General features: G+C 36.9%; 1 protein-coding gene across 1 annotated transcript in view; it reads left to right on the forward strand.

Moving 5' to 3' along the window:
* Positions 1-22,723, forward strand: part of LOC136872310 (large ribosomal subunit protein eL39) — a 45,332-nt gene extending 22,609 nt beyond the window's left edge. The window contains exon 3 of the mRNA XM_067146128.2: positions 22,606-22,723. Within this exon, the coding sequence (XP_067002229.1) occupies positions 22,606-22,654 (49 nt within the window). The 3' untranslated portion in view covers positions 22,655-22,723. The remainder of the gene's footprint in view (positions 1-22,605) is intronic.
* The last annotated feature ends 336 nt before the right edge of the window (positions 22,724-23,059 follow it).

Genomic DNA, 23,059 nt, shown 5'->3' on the forward strand with positions numbered 1-23,059 from the left:
ATAAGCCAATCCTGCACTTCTTACACATCACTCTGGTGAAACGCACTTTACAGTTCCTACACTTCTGTTTTTTGGAATATAAACTGGCCATTGGCACAAACCATCAAACCTCACATCAGAAAATGGCATGGCTACTTTTCGCCTTCTTTTCAAAGTAGGGTGCAACTCTCAGCTCGGTTCACCTCTTTTCTGAATTTGTGACATTTCTGCAGTTGTGAGTGAATTCGCAATCATAGTCTGAAATTTCAACAATGAAAGTGCAAGGAGAATCAAAATAGACTTTTCTCCACTTTGGATAAACTTTAATTTTGTCAGTTGATGTTAATGCTGTGTCTCTGGATGTTTGCTGCAGTTGTGTTGGTGAACCGTTGGTACCAGAAATGTCTATTACAGCAGAATTATCTACTGCAGGAAGACTGGGCCTATGAGTCAGTGCAGTCATATCTACTGTATTTGGTGGTTCATCAGTTGTAACACCCCTACGAACAATATTCTGTTCTACTGTTTTAGGATCATCGTCATCAATATCAACATCTGATAAATCCCCATCAGGAATTACTGCTTTGTTCAGGATAAAGTCCAAATCTTCATATGACAGTAGGAGGTGGGGTTCCTACCAAGAAAACATCTCTTGTTAGGTTTTGTGACTACGTTACAAAATAACTCGTAACTTTAGTTTTAATATGAATGACCTATCTGTACTAATAAGAAATAATAATACAGTACAGTACATAGTACATTCATCAAGAAACTTGAATCATATGAGATAAGGGTGTGAAAATCCAGGAGTAAACAAATGTGTACTACCGAACCTTCAGTGACCGTGGTTGCCATATGGCAATAATTATTTTAGGAACCAATTACAGTAAAATACATTAGGAATATGACTTCATTCATAGTAAAAATATAATTTACAGCCATTTACTGACATGTATCTAATATTATTTAATGACTCATGCTTCAAATCAACTTTCTACTCCCAGTTGAAAACGAAGCCCGCCATTCAGATTCCATGTTTGAAGCAGCTGTTAAGACTTAAACAGAAGACATGGAGCTCTAACAGTGTTACCAACTTCAGAAACACAATTATTTCGGAGAAAATATACCCAAGTGGCTAATATGGGCTAAAATAGTACGGTGTTCGGTACAATATCGTTTCTGTAAAGGGTAAAAGTAATTGTTGCCATATGGTAGGTATGGGTAACAAAGGGTTAAGGGACATGTTTCGCCCATATTAAGGGCATCATCAGCCTCAAATTCAAACCTGTATGGTGAAAAATCAGGATCCTGATTGCTCTTACAAGCCATAAAAAGAGGATATCATTATAGGTGTCAGTCTAAACATACAAAATATTAGAATGTCCTTGGCTAAAATTGCAGTATCAAGCTGCATGTCGTAAGTTCACATGAATATACTTTCCGGAGCGTTGAAAAACTTGTTGGGGTAGGGCAGTAAACAGCTCAGTCTTTATAATGAAACAGAAATGTGCCTCCTTGAAGATGATAAGAAAACGCTAAGCTGATACACTGTTACAGATGTCAATATCGTATGTTGTGATAAGACAGCAGATCTCTTAAATGGCTGTTCAGCTGCCTATAGTCTATTTAACTGGCTGAAGGAGTGAAAGTCGAATGTGTTATGATAAGATAACAGTCTTCCTTACGTAATTGTGGGAGCAAGGAAAAAGTATTCGGTTGTCTATAGATGTATTTATCTTATTTGAAGGGCGAAAGTCGAAGGTTTATCGACGTTGATAGATCTCTTTGGTGTGAAGTCTGTAACAAGAGGAGAGTGAATGCTTAGGAAGGTATTTTTGAAGAGAATGTGGGTTTAAAGAAAGGTAAAACATGGAAAATGTATAAAAACACTTACCCTTTCTCCTGCAACCCAACACGACTCCCTCCCTGTCCGACCATGTAAATCTCTCGCAACCAACAACACATAAACTTAACGCTCCGCCTACCCCCTCCCCTCAACCACACCCTCCTCCGCCAATCTCACATCGATACAATACCGGAAGTACAAGTGTCAGTCATTCAACGCTACCATAGCAACTGCATTAACAGTCAAATAAATGAACCTACACATAACGTTATTTTTCTTCAACTAACCTTTCCATAACTGATTTACATCTTCACAGACGAAAGGGTAAGTGTTTTTATACATTTTCCATGTTTTACCTTTCTTTAAACCCACATTCTCTTCAAAAATACCTTCCTAAGCATTCACTCTCCTCTTGTTACAGACTTCACACCAAAGAGCTCTATCAACGTCGATAAACCTTCGACTTTCGTCCTTCAAATAAGATAAATACATCTATAGACAACCGAATGCTTTTTCCTTGCTCCCACAGTTACGTAAGGAAGACTGTTATCTTATCATAACACATTCGACTTTCACTCCTTCAGCCAGTTAAATAGACTATAGGCTGTTTACTGCCCTACCCCAACAAGTTTTTCAACGCTCCAGAAAGTATATTCATGTGAACTTATGACATGCAGCTTGATACTGCAATTTTAGCTAAGGACATTCTAATATTTTGTATGTTTAGACTGACACCTATAATGATATCCTCTTTTTATGGCTTGTAAGAGCAATCAGGATCCTGATTTTTCACCATACAGGTTTGAATTTGAGGCTGATAATGCCCTTAATATGGGCGAAACATGTCCCTTAACATTTTATAATAATATTTAATTTCTAAAAAGATCTCTTAGTATTGAATAGGTGGATATATGAATAAACACTTGTAACGTACTTTGTATTTATGGCCATATATTGTCGACATACATACATTATCATTATAGACTGTTATGCATTTCAGCGTTCAGTCTGCAAGCCTCTGTGAATTTACTAAACGTCGCCACAATCCTCGATTTGCAACTAGTGCTGTGGCCTTATTCAGTTCTATACCTCTTATCTTTAAATCATTAGAAGCTGAGTCTAACCATCATCGTCTTGGTCTCCCTCTACTTCTCTTACCTTCCATAGCAGAGTCCATCATTCTCCTAGGTAACCTATCTCCCCCCATTCACCTCGAATGACCCCACTACCGAAGCCGGTTTATGCATACAGCTTCATCCATCGAGAACATTCCTAAATTAGCCTTTATTTCCTCATTCTGGGTGCCCTCCTGCCATTGTTCCCACCTGTGTGTACCAGCAATCGTTCTCGCTACTTTCATGTCTGTTACTTTTAACTTATGAATAAGATATCCTGAGCACCCACCTTTCGCTCCTGTAAAGCAAAGTTGGTCTGAAAACAGACCGATGTGAAGATAGTTTCGTCTGGGAGCTGACTTCCTTCTTATAGAATACTGTTGATCACAACTGCGAGCTCACTGCATTAGCTTTACTACACCTTGATTCAATCTCACTATATTACCATTCTGAGAGAACACACAACCTAAATACTTGAAATTATCTACCTGTTCTAGCTTTGTATCACCAATCTGACATTCAATTCTGTTGAATTTCTTATCTTCTGACATCAATTTAGTCTTCGAAAGACTAATTTTCATACCATACTCATTGCACCTATATTCAAGTTGCAGGATATTAGACTGCAGGTTTTCGGCACAATCTGCCATTAAGACCAAGTCGTCGTCATAGACCAGGCTGCTTACTACATTTCCACCTAACTGAATTCCTCCCTGCCAATTCATACCTTTCAGCAATGATCCATGTAAACTACGAACGGCAAGGGTGAAAGATTACAGCATTGTCTAACCCCTTAAGTACCCTGAACCAAGAACTCATTCTACCATCAATTCTCACTGAAGCCCAATTGTTAACATAAATGCCTTTGATTTTAATAATCTACCTTTATTTCCATAGTTCCCCAGTATGGCGAAAACATTTTCCCTCGGTATCCTGTCATGCTTTCTCTAGATCTATGAAACATAGACACAACTGTCTATTCCTCTCATAGCATTTTTCGATTACCTGGCGCATACTGAAAATCTGATCGTGACAGCCCCTCTGTGGTCTGAAACCACACTGATTTTCATCCAACTTCCTCTCAACTACTGATCGCACCCTCCCTTCCAAGATGCCAGTGAATACTTTGCCTGGTATACTAATCAATGAGATACCTCGATAGTTGTTGCAATTCTTCCTGTTTCCTTGGTTATAGATAGGTGCAGTTACTGCTTTTGTCCAATCTGAAGGTACCTTACCAACACTCCATGCTAATCTTACTACTCTATGAAGCCATTTCATCCCTGCCTTCCCACTATACTTTATTTCAGGTTTAATTTCATCTATTCCTGCTGCTTTATGACAATGGAGTTTATTTACCACCCTTTCCACTTCCTTGAGCGTAATTTCACCAACATCATTTTCCTCCTCATGAGCTTGGATGTTCACAACACCACCAGGAAGGTTTCCTTTTACATTGAGAAGATGTTCAAAATATTCCCTCCACCTCCCCAGTGATTCCCTGGGATCTATTATGAGTTCACCTGAATTACTCAGAACACTGTTCATTTCCTTTTTCCCCTCCCTTCCTAAGATTCTTTATTACTGTCCAGAAAGGTTTCCCTGCTGCTTGACCTAGCCTTTCCAGGTTATTACCAAAATCTTACCACGACTTCTTTTTGGATTCAACAACTATTTGTTTTGCTCTGTTTCTTTCATCTACGTACAAGTCTACAACAAAGAAAAAAAATATAAGATCATGTAGTACAATATAAGTGGTAACGTCTTTTTGGACAACCCTGTATAAAATCATGTGGCATCAGGAAGGGTATTCGGCCTTTCACTCCCGGCCAAAACCATTGTAAGCCTGGGTGGCTCCAGTGACCCTAAGAATATCTGGCATAAAATGAAAGTTTGCATAAATTCAGACTACTGTTCCCTTGGTATTATCATTGTAAGGTATATGCTCAGGCAGCATTTTACTAATCGGAGGGGGCAGGGGGTCTATTTTAGTAAGTAGAAAAGCATTTGAAATAGCAGAGAGGAAAGATCCTTTGTGCTCGTCGGGGCCCCAACCCTGTATAAAATCATGTGGCATCAGGAAGGGTATAGATAAGAAGTATAGATAAGAAATGTGTTTTTCCACCATTCAATACACAATTTATTTTAATAGATTAAGCTAGTACCGGTTTCGGCCCTTTAACGGCCATCATCAGCTAGTACATGTTTTATTTTAGCCATTAGACAATACACAAGTTGTTATTGTATTAGGCATCCGGATGTCTAATGGGGGATGGAAATGTATACAATAGCATATAATTAAAATATCAGTAGTCAGGGTAAAAAGTTACAAATAGAACATGAGTATGTAAAACATATTAAAAACACACAGGCCAAAATATATAACATTTAAAAAGTTTCAACACATTAAAATGGTACGTATAGGTAGACACTTGTTAAAATTTTCAATTCATGCTATATAGATTCCATTCTTCTGTCCTCTGTGCAGTTCCTTTGCTTCTAAGTTATGTTGAATTTTAGTTGCGTAAGGTAATCTTCGAGAACATTCTGAAACTGGTGTTCGTCTTATTGATATGGGCCTTTGTCATGAAGAAATTTTGTTATGTTATATATCCCAACTTGTGATATACTATGGCAAGTTTCAATATAGCAAACAGCAGGTCTCGAGCTTGTATTTAGAAGTAGTCGGTGGCAACACCTCTGTCGTCTATGTTTGTTCTTGTAGTCTGTAAAGATAAGGTGATATAAGTATGCCGGTAGTGTGTATATGAAGGAATGCCTAGTGTGTGTATGGAAAGAGTACTTACTATAGTTGTTGTGGAGGTCTTGTGCCGATGTGTTTGAAGGCTTGTTGTGTTCTACTGCGGGTACGTTTGGGGCTCATATTAGCTATGGAGGGGAATGTAGGTGGAGGGGAAGAAGGAGTGGCCGTTGGAGAAGTAGGGGCGGGGTCAGGCTTGTGATTCGTTGGTTTGTTAGAGCGTGTGTTTACTATTTTGAGGTAATCATTCTTTAATGTCGGAATGGCTTTGTCAAAAATGATGCTGGTTTTTTTAATTAATATCATTAATGTTATGATTGGGGTTGGCGTATTGGTCTAAAGAAATGTAGAAATCTTCGGTTATGTTGAGCAGGGGGCCCTTGGAGTTTATATTTAATATCGTCATGTCATTATTGATGTTTGTAAAACTATGCTTGGATTCTTCTACATGTTGGCCTATTGATGAGAAATGGTTATGTTTTACTGCATTTATATGTTCATTGTAGCGGATGGTGAACTTTCTGCCTGTATGTCCTATGTAACTTATGTCACAGTTGTTACATTTGATACGGTAGACACCTGATTGGTTGTATTTATTGTTATTATTGACTGTTTTAGTGTTATGTATAATGTTGGTACTATTGTGTGTGGTTTTGAATACTGTTTTTATGTTGTGCTTCTTGAAAATATTATAGTATATATGTGGGTGTTGTTAAAGGTAAATAGGGCATAGTCTTTTTTGGGTTTGGCTGTTTTTGCTAATTTAGTTTTAGGTTGTGATTTTATTTTGTGAATGATTTTGTTGACCATTTCTTTGCTGTATCCGTTGTGTTTAGCTATGTCGTGGATTAACTTCAATTCATTATTTTGGTCTTCTGTTGTCATTGGGATGTTAAAGGCTCTATAAATCATACTATAATAGGCTGCTCTTTTTTGTGTATGGGGATGAATGGAGTCATTTTTTATGGTATTAGAGGTGTATGTGGGTTTCCTGTAGATCTTGTAAGATAAGTGGTTGTTGTGTCTGGTTATTGTTAAGTCTAGGTAATTTAGTGTACGGTTATTTTCGGTTTCTTTGGTGAATTTAATTTGGGGATCTAGAGTGTTAAGCTTGTCTAGTATAGTTTGTGCATCAGTGGATCTATTATCTAAAACTACGAAGACATCGTCAACAAATCTGCACCAAAAATATATATTATCTATTTCTTTGATTGACGTGTGTTCTAAGTTATCTATATATATTTCTGCTAATATTCCGGAAGCAGGAGACCCCATAGGTAGGCCTTGTTGCTGATAAATGGTATCGTGAAATCTGAAATAGTTATTGTTTATGGCGAATTCAAGTAAGTTTATGAATTCGTTTATTTCTAAGGTGCTCAAGTTGCTATTGTTTTTTAGGTTAGATTCTATTATTTTGATTGTTTGTTTAACAGGAATGTTAGGGTACATATTTATTATGTCAAATGAAGCAAGGGTATGGTGTTGTTCGATCTTTAGCTCTTTGGTTCTGTTGCAGAAATCTATTGAGTTTAGTATTGTTTTGTTTGCTAAAAATGTATAGTGCTTTTTTAAAAATTTTTGGATAAATTGCGATAATTTGTAGGTTGGACTGGCTCTGTAGTTTATAATTGGTCTCATAGGTACGTCTTCTTTATGTATTTTTGGGTAGGCTTTCGCAGTCGGTAATTGGGGGTTCATTGTTATGAGTTTAGCAGATTCAGTTTCGGTGAGAAGAAAGTGTGTGTTTTTAAGTAAAATTTTTAAATTCCTTTGTTGTTGGTTGGATCTCGGCGTTTAATAGAAAAAGTATTGTCTTGGAAACATTTTTTAGTCTTTGTTATGTATTCATTTTTATCCATAATGACCGTAGTGTGCCTTTGTCGGCCTTCGTTACTAGTAGATTGTTCTGTTTTATTTTATTTTTAAGTTTGTTTAAGTTCGATCTATTGGTGGTATTCATGTTTGGGTTATTATTGTGGATGCTATTGATGTATTGCGGGATCTTTCTACTGATTTCGTGTCTTACTTTGTCTCGTATGTCATATGGGATCTTTTGTAAAGCAAGTTCTGTTTCGGTAATGGTAGTTATTATATTCTGGTAGGATGATGCATTACCCCAGTTGTGTTTGGGTCCCCTGTTCAATATATCCGTTTCTACGTCGTCAAATACGGTTTGCGTAAGATTTTTTATAGGCGGATGGAATTTATGTTGGGAATCCTTGTTAGGAAGAGAGGGATCTTTGTTTTGGATTATGGTTAGTGGCTTTGGTTTGCTTTGTTGTTTCAGTGTTTTGTTTAGTGTGTTTTGTTTCTTTATGGCTAAGGCTTCTATTTTTTCTCTGGAAATTCGTTGAAAGTAATTCCAATAGCTATGTGGGAGTTCATGGGATAATAATCAGGAAGGGTATTCGGCCTTTCACTCCCGGCCAAAACCATTGTAAGCCTGGGTGGTTCCAGTGACACTAAGAATATCTGGCATAATATGAAAGTTTGCATAAATTCAGGCTACTGTTCCCTTGGTATTATCATTGTAAGGTATATGCTCAGGCAGCATTTTACTAATCGGGGGGCAGGGGGTCTATTTTGGTAAGTAGAAAAGCATTTGAAATAGCAGAGAGGAAAGATCCTTTGTGCTCGTCGGGGCCCCACCCTTAGAAGCATTCTTATGTAGGAAAATTCAAATAGAAAATTACCAAGCAGTTTGGCAGTGTGTTTAGGGGCCCACAGCTGTGAGCTTCTGTTCGAGAGAGTGGGTTTGAACCTCACTGTTGGCAGCCCTGAAGATGGTTTTCCATGGTTTCACTTTTTCACACCAGGCGTTAATTAAAGCCACGGCCGCTTCCTATTCATTCCTAGCCCTTTCCTGTTCCATCGTCGCCATAAGACCTATCTGTGTGGCTGCAATGTAAAGCAACTTGTCAAATGGAAACTACGTAAATGAGTGAGTTGCAGCCATTTTTTACGATCCTAATGACTGTATTAGCTGGCTTGTGATGAACAGAAGTGTCTCCGTTCCAATAGAGTTGCATCATGTCTATCCACAGGACTGCCACGTTCTGCAAAAATAATGAAACAGCGAAGTTTTGAAAATGTCCTCTCTTGCTGGATGCGAGTGCTTTATCCCTGTCGAAAATCTATTAAGTATGAAAGAAGTGAAATTCACCCCTTTTTGTGATAGTTTGCAACATAATGAAATCGGTGTTTATTAATTCAAGTTTTATCCAGTGTTGAGCATAGAATGCACTGATCCCCCAGGCGATACTTCATTATTTCATCTGTAGAAGGCATCACTTTTCCTGGTACTGAGGACGCATGCTGGACTAGAACAGAGCATAGTTTTCTGTATCAGATACAGTGCAACCTCATTCGTCCGAAAACCTGGATAATCTGATCCGAAATCAGCAAAAAATTTTAATTACAAATGGGCTGGAATGGGTAAATACCATACTCAGATAGTTTACAGAGAAGTGTACAATAAAGCAATTACAATTTACTTACCGATGATTTTAGATTAATTTACAGTAACATAATGTGCTATAATACACTTCACTGGTTGTTCTTTTGCACAAAATCAGTAATTTTGCGTTGACATAAAGAATCAATATAGCGGATGATGTAATGTTCCTCCATTGCCTCATGACGTCAACACCTGTAGCGTTAGCACTCTGCTCTACGTACTGCAGGGCTGGTTCTAATACCTTTGTTGCTTCAGAGTAGTGTTGTTTCATTGGCTGCATTAGATTACTGTGTAACAAGAGAAACAATTTCTTCTGATGTCTAAGAAGCATTTTTTAACATTTGCTAATCTTATGTTTTGAAGCATAAGTTCATCCATTGAGCTGCGTGCTGGGGCGTTGCCAAGAACAAGTAATGCCTTCGGCAGTAAACCAGTTTCTTTATTAATTAATAATGAAAAGGCGCGCTCGAATGAGTATTGACTTTCATGAGTTCCTACTTTGCTTTATTTGGTCAGCATTTTTCCTCTCTATTTACACTTTAGGATGTGGTGTAACAATCTCAGGTGTCATTACACAGTGTGCAAACACAGTCAATTATTGGTTTGTGGTATTTTGTGATGGAAGTCATGTATCGCATATCTGGTTACATGTCTTTGTTCTTGTAGTTCTTTGGTCCATTTGCATTGGATCATAGTGTTACTGCCATAGAATTCAAGGTCTGCTTGTGGCCTGTCACAGCAATAGCTGCAAACAAAAACTGATGGTAAAGAAAGCATGAGAAAAGAAACAGAAGTTATGCTGAACTCCGGATATGGTACATTAGATATGTTTATTAGGGTACAAGGAAGGAGTATAGGTGTGAAAATACTAGGTTTTTGTACTATTACCTGCCATATAGAACACTGAAGAGGACACAGTATAGGACTGGTAGAGCACATGGTGACCATGTTTACTAGGTGAAGGAGGGGTGATGACGTCACACCTGACATCACAGGGTGTGAGAGAGAGACAGGGAATTAATATCTGAAAACTAAGTCCAAATTTTTGCTACTGCGCATGCGCCACCAATGTAATTATTTAACATTTCACCGTGGACAAGAAAAATGATTGTGACATAAGTATGACGTCACACCACTCCCTGTTTCTCTGTAGATAACTCATGTGATACACCTGCGAGAATGTGACGTCAGCCAGGCCCATCAACCCTTCCTCGAGGAGGGAAGGGGGCGTAACACCTCCTGTCCCGATGAGTGTGAGTTCATCTAATTATGTACATACCCATGGCACATAATGGAATATTGAAAATAATGCATACCCATGGTGTATAAAAATTGTGATTAGTTTAAGTAAAAATATTTGGGAAACGATAATCATATGATTTACTCTCTTCGCCAATAAACAGGTAAGTAGTCCTGTTAGGGGTTTTGCGCCACATCGCAGAGCGGTACCATCAATAAGGTGAGTAAGCTGCTTATTATAGTGTGTGAATTTACGGCATTCTGCATCCATGCTATTGAAACAGGCCTCCATTCCATCATCCGTGACGTCATTTCCTCTTTTGCCAAGTGGTTACGTTTGTTAGGTTGGTACTTCACTTCACGTACGCATGTGTAGATCGAAGAAAATGATTAGATGGAGTTCCAGTCGCCATTACCATGTTGTCGTGATACATGTGCCATTACTGTCCATTTACGTTTCGGATATTGGATTTAATTAATGGTTCGTATATAAACACTGTGCGGTATTGTGTGCTTAACTCCGTAATGAATGATTCGTACATTCCATGTGTACTTATGTGCGTTGTTCAAAATGCGATGGAACTAACCTCGTGAGTGCTTTCAAATTTAAGTATGCCGGCAGTACGTGCAATGGATACCAAAATAACCTTTTATATTACTCTGTGAGTACCATTTGAAGACACTACTTCCTATTCTTGTTACTGTGTGCATTTGCAATGTAAGGTAACCTCAGTTTTTCTTTTGCTGTGTAATACGTTTTGTGGGTGGGTCAGTAGGTCACTGGCAAGCATAAAAGTAGGATCACTCCTCATTGCTGCTTCATGTATCATTTCATATCATTTGTACGTGCTTTTCTGATACCTAAACATGCACGCGCGTTCGCAAATTGGGAACCGTAGATTGCTCCGTAGGATCAGGCTCTCATGCGGTATTAAAGCGATTTCTGATGTTTTCTTCCTGTGTTCTTAATTTTCAGTATTTTAATGGTTCATTGTGAATTCTATGGTGAGTTTATATCATCGTTATGCATTATGTGATGTAAAGTGATCATTTTCTGCTGTAGCCCATGATGTGCTTCGTTTGTGTTTTAATGTAAATTTAAATGTCACATGTTGGTTTGTGACATAGATTCATCATGGCTGCCCTTCAGCAAGTTGAAGGGATGAACTATGATGTCATAAACATGGATACCATGGCAAATATTTGCATTTAATAATTATTAGAAATTGCAAAAAATCATAATTTTCTCATCCAAGTTCCTTTTTTTTTTTTTTTGGACATGGCAAAATTCGCCCTTTAGGTTAAAAATATTCTGAGACCCAAAGTGGAGATAGCGGGATTGTGTACCGGACCCAGATCCTGTATTTGCCTTTAAACTTGCACTCCGTTGGGACTATACATATGAAATTTTGAACCTTGGCAATAACCCTATAATAATCTTCTTGTTCATGCTTGCAACAGTCGTGTTTTAATCACTTTAACGATGTAGGCTACGGTTCACTGTAAATTATTGCATTTGACTGTCCTGTTCGTTGACGGATTTTAATATTTCATTTTAAACTTTTTTGTTAACACCCTTCAGTTTCAGGGAATTGACCTTAATATGGTGTGCTTATAACTTCAAAATAATTTTGACATCCTTTGCAGCTTTAACTCTACCAAATGCTACATATAACTGACTGGCTGAAAACGCGCCGAGATAAGTAAATGCTTACTTTGTCAAAAACCTTCACCCTATGCTTTTATTAATGGTCATTGCGAAAGCAAGCTGTAACGGAACTGCCTCATTTTTAATTTGAAAGGCGGGTTACTGTCAGTAGATACCAAATCAATCCTAGGTAGATAAATTACCTGAGTGTTTGAAGTCCTTGTAATGACTTCTAATTTTATAATTTTGTCATACATTTCTCTATCATACACGCTCTGTTTGTTAAACCAAAGGCCATGTGCATTACATAAGCATTACAGTCGCACCAACTTTCAATGTTAATACATGCGAAGGCATTCCAGATGGCATAATTGGAGTGTAGGTATTCTGTGGGTATGTTGCTTAAGAAATCTGTATACGTTGAAGGTTAGGTCAAATGTTCCACCTTTACAATACTAAGATTCTTTATTAACTAAATATTTACATGATTTTTAATTATATCGGGACATGTTTCGTCTACCTTGTAGACATCATCAGCCATAAAAACTTTTGAGAAAAAGCTACAAGGACAAGGACAAAGTAACACATTAAAATAATTCGGGTAACCGAATATGTCATTTAAAATGGTGAAGAATTCAGAACTGTTTTGTGCACAGCATTTAAGAATATCGTTGACATTAAAATTAAAATTGTCCACATGGGATGATACAGTAAAAACTTGCGTTGAAGTTCTTTTTTGTGTGATGTGTTAATATATAATATTCTGTTATGTCGTGAAGGCTTGATAATGAATTGCACAATGTTCATTCCAATAGGATAATAACGATGTATAAGAAATACAGCGAGCATATGTTAAAGCCGTCTTATTGGTGTAGTATTGGCATCTCCTGTTGAGAAGTTAGGTGGAAAATTTGAACGTGATGACGTAATGTGGAATGTGCAGTAGAGGGCCCTAGAATAAGAAAGATAGCTGTTGTTAGTGTTAAAATAGGCAAGTTTTTGTGTCTTGAGATGTCAAGTAATGAAAATGAGAAGTGCGGCACATCTGATTACTTACGTTCTCGCCTGTCTGACAGCGACTAGTTCAGTGTGGAAGCCTGTGGTTGACTGAGAGCGAACTATGGAGGTCGTGTGTGAAGGGAGCCGCCATGAGGGGAAATTAGGGGAAGGTTAGGATCAGTAGGCGGGAAGCCGTCACATGGAAGCTTGTTATTGGATTTGTTAAAGTAAGAACTATTGAGCAATGCCTCAAAAATTACGTTCGCAGTTTCGGAAATTTCATTTAAATTGTGAAAAGGATTGCATTTATGATCTATATTAATATAGATGTTTTCTAAAACATTGAGTAAAGTGCTTTTATTATGAAAATAAAGAATTTTTAAGTCCTGTTCTATGGAAGTGAAGGAATGATTGGATTCTGTCATGTGAGTACTCATGGCGGAGTACCTTCTATGTTTAGCGGCGTTGATATGTTCCTTATATCTAACTGAAAAGCCTCTTCCGGTTTGCCCAATGTAGCTCGCGGAACATTGGTTACACTTTAACTTATAAACGCCTGACCTATTATATTTATTCGTAGTGTTGTTAATTTTATGTTGGTTGTAAAAAAGATTAGTATTATTTTTGACTGTTTTAAAAGCAATGTTGATCTTATGTTTCTTGAGGGTGTTGGTGATATCATAAATCTTACTATTTGTATAAGTGAAAGTGGCATATTTGTCTGTTTTTCTTTTTGTTTCTCTAAGTAAAGTTGAACTGGATTTGTTAGTAACTTTATTGATTATCCTGTCAATTGAAGTGTGAAGTTCCATGATCCGGTTATAAATCTTTCTAATGCCCAACTTAGCGCTTCGGATATCGAAATTTTAGAGAAGGGCCCTAAATTCAATTGGCCTACTGCTTTTAAGTTGAAAGATGCCATTACTATCACTGCCGAAACTGAAAACGCCATACAAAAACTACCAATTGACAGCCAAACAGAAATCAGACTTAATATTCGCAAAAAAATTTCTAATTTAATTAAAGTCAGCAAATCTACAGCTCCTTTATTTCCCAAAAAAGCTATAGACTCGTTAAAAAAGAAGATTAACGAAAATGATCTAATAGTTACGAAAGCGGACAAAGGCAATGCCACAGTTATTATGAACAAAGAAACTTACGTGCAAAAAACTGAAACCTTCTTTTCTGATAACTCTTTTAAACTGATAAAAAAAGATCCTACTAACAATATCCAAAAAAACTTAAAACAATTATTGAAACAAACGTCCTTTATTCTTACTGAACATGATTCTCAAAAACTCATTAATATGAATCCCAGTATCCCCACAGCTAAAGCATTGCCTAAAGTCCACAAAATAGATATTCCCATAAGACCCATAGTTAACTACAGGAACAGCCCGACTTACAAAACTTCCAAATTTATTCATAATTTCTTGAAGAAATACTACAAATTTGAAAATCCCAACTCCATCAAGAATTCTATAGAATTTTGTAATTTGACAAAAAACCTAGAATCACAGCCGCAACAAAAAATGTACTCATTTGACATTAAAAACATGTATTCCAATATACCAGTCAAGAAAACTTTAAAGATCATCAAGGATAATTTTCTAAAACAGAAAATTAAGCATACAAGAAATAGAAGAATTTTTAAATATTTTAGAATTTGTAACTTCCAACAACTATTTCACTTTTAATGGGAAAATTTATAAGCAGGATAGTCTTCCTATGGGCTCCCCGGCTTCAGGAATAATGGCAGAAATTTATTTAGACCACTTGGAAAATTCCAAAATTCTTAACAAAATTAAAGGTATCGTATTCTGGACACGCTTTGTTGATGATACATTTACTTTAATAGATCACAACGTCTCCAACGGTGATATCGTTCTTGAACAGTTGAATGCAGTTGATCCATGGATCAAGTTTACTTCCGAAGCGGAAGTCAATAATTCATTAAACTTCTTAGATGTCACTATTAACAATAGCTCCAACAAATTCTCTTATACCATATTTAGGAAGCCCACCCAAACTATTAATACTATTCGACAAGACTCAACGCATCCGGAATCTCAAAAAAGAGCAACATTTTATAGTTTAATCCACAGAGCTTTTCACGTCCCTTTATCACATGCCAATCGTAAAAAAGAACTTGAATTTATCCGCTTAATAGCGAGTAAAAATGGTTTTAGCAGGCATTTCATTGACAGGATAATCAATAAAGTTACTAACAAATCCAGTTCAACTTTACTTAGAGAAACAAAAAGAAAAACAGACAAATATGCCACTTTCACTTATACAAATAGTAAGATTTATGATATCACCAACACTCTCAAGAAACATAAGACCAACATTGCTTTTAAAACAGTCAAAACCGGGCGAGTTGGCCGTGAGCGTAGAGGCGCGCGGCTGTGAGCTTGCATCCGGGAGATAGTAGGTTCGAATCCCACTATCGGCAGCCCTGAAAATGGTTTTCCGTGGTTTCCCATTTTCACACCAGGCAAATGCTGGGGCTGTACCTTAATTAAGGCCACGGCCGCTTCCTTCCAACTCCTAGGCCTTTCCTATCCCATCGTCGCCATAAGACCTATCTGTGTCGGTGCGACGTAAAGCCCGTAGCAAAATTAAAAAAAACAGTCAAAAATAATACTAATCTTTTTTACAACCAACATAAAATTAACAACACTACGAATAAATATAATAGGTCAGGCGTTTATAAGTTAAAGTGTAACCAATGTTCCGCGAGCTACATTGGGCAAACCGGAAGAGGCTTTTCAGTTAGATATAAGGAACATATCAACGCCGCTAAACATAGAAGGTACTCCGCCATGAGTACTCACATGACAGAATCCAATCATTCCTTCACTTCCATAGAACAGGACTTAAAAAATCTTTATTTTCATAATAAAAGCACTTTACTCAATGTTTTAGAAAACATCTATATTAATATAGATCATAAATGCAATCCTTTTCACAATTTAAATGAAATTTCCGAAACTGCGAACGTAATTTTTGAGGCATTGCTCAATAGTTCCTACTTTAACAAATCCAATAACAAGCTTCCATGTGTCGGCTTCCCGCCTACTGATCCTAACCTTCCCCTAATTTCCCCTCATGGCGGCTCCCTTCACACACGACCTCCATAGTTCGCTCTCAGTCAACCGCAGGCTTCCACACTGAACTAGTCACTGTCAGACAGGCGAGAACGTAAGTAATCAGATGTGCCGCACTTCTCATTTTCATTACTTTACATCTCAAGACACAAAAACTTGCCTATTTTAACACTAACAACAGCTATCTTTCTTATTCTAGGGCCCTCTACTGCACATTCCACATTACGTCATCACGTTCAAATTTTCCACCTAACTTCTCAACAGGAGATGCCAATACTACACCAATAAGACGGCTTTAACATATGCTCGCTGTATTTCTTATACATCGTTATTATCCTATTGGAATGAACATTGTGCAATTCATTATCAAGCCTTCACGACATAACAGAATATTATATATTAACACATCACACAAAAAAGAACTTCAACGCAAGTTTTTACTGTATCATCCCATGTGGACAATTTTAATTTTAATGTCAACGATATTCTTAAGTGCTGTGCTCAAAACAGTTCTGAATTCTTCACCATTTTAAATGACATATTCGGTTACCCGAATTATTTTAATGTGTTACTTTGTCCTTGTCCTTGTAGCTTTTTCTCAAAAGTTTTTATGGCTGATGATGTCTACAAGGTAGACGAAACATGTCCCGATATAATTAAAAATCATGTAAATATTTAGTTAATAAAGAATCTTAGTATTGTAAAGGTGGAACATTTGACCTAACCTTCAACGTATACTCACGACAATACGGGCTTTATAATGAAGTTTATTTTATGTAATAAGAAATCTGTGTCAGCATCATTATCTGACAGCACAGTATCCTTAAAACTTCCTGGGATTAGGTGAAGAACGTTCCAATTTATGCTGTTGGTCACCTCTGAAGGGACTTGCAATTGCTTGTCATAAGTAAGCTGAATAATTAGTCTCTAAAATTGCCGAAAACTTGGCTTACCAATGAATCGTTACTTACAAAGTAATTGAGAATCCTTATCATACCCTATTTCAATGTTAATTTCATTATTTCCTAGTTGAAGTAACCATGCCCCGAATACCCTTTCGGGAAGGCTTTGCACTCATATTTGTTTTCAGGTGCAATACTTTAATTATATGTTATATTTGAGCATTCTGGATACATGCCTCAGTTATCTAAGCTCTTCAACCTTTGTATACCACAGGAAGAACTTGTCAAAAATCTCACCAAATATGACATTTTTACCACCCATTTCCACACCGTATGATGTCCCATACCTGCCAACCCTTCCGATTTACCCGGAAACTTTCCGATTTATTTTTATTTCTTCCTATTTTTGACCAATATAACCTCCAGTATGGTCAGTACTCTTCCCCTAGGACGAATTCTTATGTGTTTGTGTAATTTCCGCAACCTCATTTTTAAGCATATTTACCGGTATTTGATGCTTTATTTCGCGGGCGGATCATCCGTCGGCTTCGTGTATCATATTTCCCGCTCACTACAGCAGCGTGTGTGCTGTTTCAGGTGGGAATTTGGGACGGCAATCGTCTTACGAGTCAGAGAAGGTCATGCGCACTAGCGACCACTAGGGACTCCGTTGATCGGCATGAAAGAGTGAGTTTGTTATTGTGTGGTTCGCGCGCTTGTTTCTGTGCGTAGTTTCGGTGGAGTTTTAGACAACGTGTTTTTTCTTGCGGTTTTGTGCTTTTCCCCCTGTGGAAATCATATGTTAATAATGTACGAGACATATTGATTTGTTTTGTATGTGGTAGTTTCGCGTATTTCAGTGCTTTTGTGTTGACCAGAGTTCATAATTGTAATGACTTCAATGTATTTCAGAGAGTTGTGTCTGTGACAGTTTGTGGTATTTTCTCTTCACATGATGACTACAAAACATAACAAACGTTATCTCCAAGTGTTCAGGGATACCTATAAAACTGAATTTCCGTTCATTTTACAGTCTAATAAAGGAAACTATTATGCATTTTGTTCCGTGTGTCGGTGTGATATTAATATCTCACATGGAGGGAAAACAGATATTGTAGCCCACAGTGTCACACAGAAACACAAAGATAGTGCTAGCTGTCTCGAAAGGAACAAAAAATTAAGTAATTTTTTTGTAGGTGGGAAGGAAGATGATGCAGTCACTCGAGCAGAATGTTTGTTCACGGCGTTCATTGTCGAACATAACCTTGCATTGTCTTGTTCGGACCACGCAGGGCCATTGTTCAGAAAGATGTTCCCAGATTCAGACATTGCGAAGAAATATACGTGTGCTAGAACAAAAAGCATCTGCCATAATTAATGAAATGTCCCGTGATGCAGATAGTCAAGTGATTCAGACTTTAAAGTCTGAACCTTTTGCGATTTCAACTGATGGTAGCAATGATAAAGATAGTAAGCTCTATCCTATCGTCGTCTCGTTTTTCAACAAAGAATTGAAAAAGATTGAAAATCGTTTGCTATCCATGGAAAATTTGGAAGGCAATTCAATTGCTAATTTGCTCCTGGATGTTCTGAAAAGATATGACGTTCCGATGGCAAACTGTATAGCTTTTAGCGCAGATAATGCTCCTGTTATGATGGGAAGAAAAAACGGGGTTGCTGCTAAACTAAGAGAGCAGTGCGAAAACATTATTATTATGAGATGCCCATGTCATTTAATTAATTTGGCTGCCATGAAGGGTGCAGACTCCCTTCCTGTCAAAATTGATCAGATGCTAATTGATATTTATTATTTAGACAAAAGCTCAAAGAGAAAAGATCATCTCAAAATGTATCAAGCTTTGTACCAAACTGATGTTAGAAAAATATTAAAGCATGTGTGTACACGCTGGTTATCCTTGGGGAAATGTTTGGAAAGATTGATTTCAGAGTGGGAGCCACTTCAGAGTTTTTTTAAGGATGAAGTAAAGCAGTCCATTGGCACAGACACATCTCTGAAGTATTTCCAAATTCCCAAGCTAAAGGCACATGAAGATACCGAAATGGAACGTGGTCCTTGTGTCAGTAGAGTACAAGACCAAGCTTCTGTTATTTCTGGGAAAAGGAAGGCTGAGAGTAGTTCATCCTCATCTGTGAAGAAAATAAAGGAGTCTAGTTGCACTGCCAGTATTTCACGAGAGGAGAGACTATTTCTTTTTCTGTCTTCAAACTTTAATAAAGCATTTTGCTCATTTCTGGCATTTATCATCCCTACATTTGAGAAAACTAATATAAAGTTCTTCAGTCGCAAGCACCTCAGATGCATGTCATAAGATCAATGCTGACGGATATGTTGAAGGACATTCTGTGTAGGTTTGTTAAGCCAGTGGTTATAAAAAAATATCCTACAGTTTTAGAAGTGGTCTATCACACGAGAGAGAATCAGAAAGCGGATGATGATTTTAGTAATTGGCTGTTCAACATCTCGTCTTGTAGAAAATCTGGCACCTGAGGAGAAGAAAAACTTATTTGCACGTCAGGAACTATTTTATTGCAGTTTGTGATTATATTATTCATAAATTTAATTTGAATAGTGATGTTTTTGTTAATGCTCAAGTAGCTCAGATAAATTCTTTGCAGGCTTCTTCCTTCAATGCTGTAAAGTATTTTGTTTCAAAGTTTCCTGTTATATTGCCAGTGAAAGATGGTGAAGATGAACAAGAAGCAATGGATGCATTACAGTGCCAGTTTTGTGCTCTCCAAGTTGAGGATTTACCATTGTCTGTTGTGCAAGGATAAAGAGTAGATTGTTCTTGGTCTGCTATAGGGGATATACGAGGTGCAGATGGGTGTTTCAAATATGATAGAATCGCAAAAGTAATGCTCTCAATATTGACAATTCCACACAGCAATGCCGAGTGTGAAAGATTGTTCAGCCAGGTAAAAAAGATGACACAATTCCGATCATCTCTGAATGACGAAAATCTCAGTAAACTGTTCGTGGTCAAATCAAGTCTGAGTGGAAAGTGTTATGAGCAGCAGTATGACAGTGCATTGTTGAAAAGGGCAAAGTTAGCTGCCAGTTCAATGCTAAACAAGTAAACACAGCAGTCTCTGTATCACCTACATGTGTATATTCTTCACCATTTGGTAGGTTGTAGTCAGTTCTTGACTTATCTAAGTGTTACTATTCGTATGTATGTGTCAAATGAGAATGATTATTAGGTACGTTTTCTTACAATCGTTTGTGTTTTCTTAGTTTAAGATTTTAAATGTAATGGTTAATTCGCATTGTAACTGTAGATATGTATGCCTTTTATCTTGTCCTCTTTTTACCGAGACCGTGCGCGCAATACACTTGATGAAATCCAAGAATTAAATCTTCCTATTTTTGATTTCTGAAAGTTGGCAGGTATGATGTCCTTTAGTAGGCGATCAGTGCAATTCACTGCTAATGCAGAAATCATCAAAGCTTCTTCAATAATAGTAATGACTGATTTTCACAAAACGTCTCCTTCTGAGCTGTTATTTAATACACAAAACTGAACTTCTGTTACTGGAACAGGCAAACCAAAAGTTTGAGAATTGTCTTACCATTTGGTAATAACAAAACTGCAATTCTGTTCATGTGCCAGCGATTGTAATCTCACCCCTGTTTCTAATAATGGATAGCCTACTAAACTTCAATAAACAAAGGTTTTCCTTCAGCCTTCTGGAGCTTCTAAAAAAAAAGTTGACTTGATTTTGCAGAACCATCTGTTGGACTAACATAGAAAGAGCTGTATAGACAACTTTCATAGAGCATTGTATTATTCGAATAAATTACTATTTTACGCAAATAATGGACTTAATGAAATAAATATTTTTCTAGTAATCCTGAGATGAGATCTTTTTTTGATGTATAACACATAGGCATTAGTATTGCAGTTTTCTCACAATATTGTGTTAGACATTCAAATTATATAGATATATCGCTCATGCCACCTGACGGAACTAGCACTAATATTGCTCGGCTTCCACAGTCTTATTTCAACTTGTCATGCTATAGCTCCCTTATTGCAGCAGTTATGTGATTGTTTAAATCATGTTAACAGGTTTTAAAACGATCATGAATATAAAGAATTTTGGATCGGAGTCCTACGCGCTGCACTGCTCAAGCCACCTTATATTAAATAAAATATTATTTGATAGATATTATCAAGACTGTGTAATTCCTTGTAGTAATCAATACATAATAGACATCAACACTGAAGTATTACCTGTGTTGGTAGGGTTAGTGGTCCTAAAAATAAAGTCAGGCAAAACATTCAAAACATGATACAGCCTAGTTTTCCACACGAAAATGAGGTTATCCAATTTATTTTACCTTAGAGAGGAGCTAAAGATATAGAAATTTTCTTCTGTGATTGTAACATGCAATTTCAACAAAGTGATGAAAATAAAAGGTTATGTTATAGACCAAAACACAAAACTTTGCCCTGAAAGTCAGGCATAAGCTGTAGTTATTTAAAAACAGTTGGTAACATTTCTTCAGTTGCCATGCTCAGGAATAAATGCAGAACAAAATGATGGTTTGAATAATATTATTGCTAGCAAAAATATTTTCATAGTACGTTGTGAAAATGATGTATGTTAGGAACTGTAATTTGTATCCACGCGAATGAAGAGTTCTGCTTACGCAGTATGCATCCAGCCAGAAGTGGGCGAATATGGCTGTAAAATGAACCAAAAATATGCCACTTGTGTGATAAGACTGTTAGGCATGTAAATGTGCCTGTACTTGTTAATGCAAAAGGATTTTTTTCATTTTTGTACAAAACATTCAATAGTTACATCCGTTACAATCACATACAATTCCTGGGAGAGCGTCAAGATAAATAGGCTTGCAAGTAAATAATACCATGTTAATCTGTATGTTATTTGCAGTAGAAAAAGTACCTGCTCTAGTTTCATGAAAATCTGGCATTTATTTTGTTGAAGAAATTACTTTCTTTTCTATGTTACAGCCATTTTCAATTAACAAGATAACAGTGGTCAGGCTTGTTCATACTTCATACCTATTGCTCTGGTAGACGATCTTACAAAATTGTACAGAACTTTTTTAATCCTCCTAGTCATACTATATATTTTTTACGTCCAATTAAGACGAAAATTCACACATAAATAGACGTTTCGACCTGGCATTGGATCATCCTCAGTAAGACATGTATGATTAATTAAAAACATACGAAACACACAAAATGAAATGTTAGTTAAAAGTTTTAAAAAGCATGATGAAAGTTTAAAAACTGTGAAATGTTGATCATTACAACAGTCTTGAACTGGAAGTCTTTCTGTTTCATTGAAATTATCACATAGGTCTGCATCAAACCCATAGACTGATGACCCGAACAGTAGCAGTGATACTGTATACCTATATACTGTGCCTTTTCATTGTATCTCCTTTAATCGTTTTAATCTGAATTATAGTCAACTGCTATACCTACATCCACTGCTTATATACTATGCTAATTGTCTGATATATTAATAAAATGCTTACCTTCTGTTTTCAGGTACAATGCTAAGAGGAGGCACTGGAGAAGGACAAAACTGAAGCTTTAAGTTCATTCATCTAAATGCCATTTATATATGTATAATGGTTACTCATTCTATTAAAAGTTTGATATCTTATCCTTTTCTTGTTGGTTTATTATGAAAATCCTTAACTGCAGTGTAGTGATCCTCTGGTAATTCCTATTTTGTATATTGGCAAAAGGAGCTAAATACACTAAATCTAGAGATGAATGTTTTTGTAAGTACTAGCCTCTGATAATTGGTTGAAATAAGATCCTTCCTACTTTCTTTAAAAAATGCCCTGCAAAATAAAGTTGCATCATCCACGTTAGTCATGTTCGTCTCACTGCCTGAGATTTAACTGACGTAGTTTAAAATTAGTTTCTGTATTGAATGGAGAGCCTCCGTGGCTCAGACGGCAGCGGTCGGCCCCTCACCGCTGGATACCGTGGT

The sequence above is a fragment of the Anabrus simplex genome, chromosome 1 (genome assembly GCF_040414725.1).
Source record: "Anabrus simplex isolate iqAnaSimp1 chromosome 1, ASM4041472v1, whole genome shotgun sequence".
Taxonomy (NCBI): Eukaryota; Metazoa; Arthropoda; class Insecta; order Orthoptera; family Tettigoniidae; genus Anabrus; species Anabrus simplex.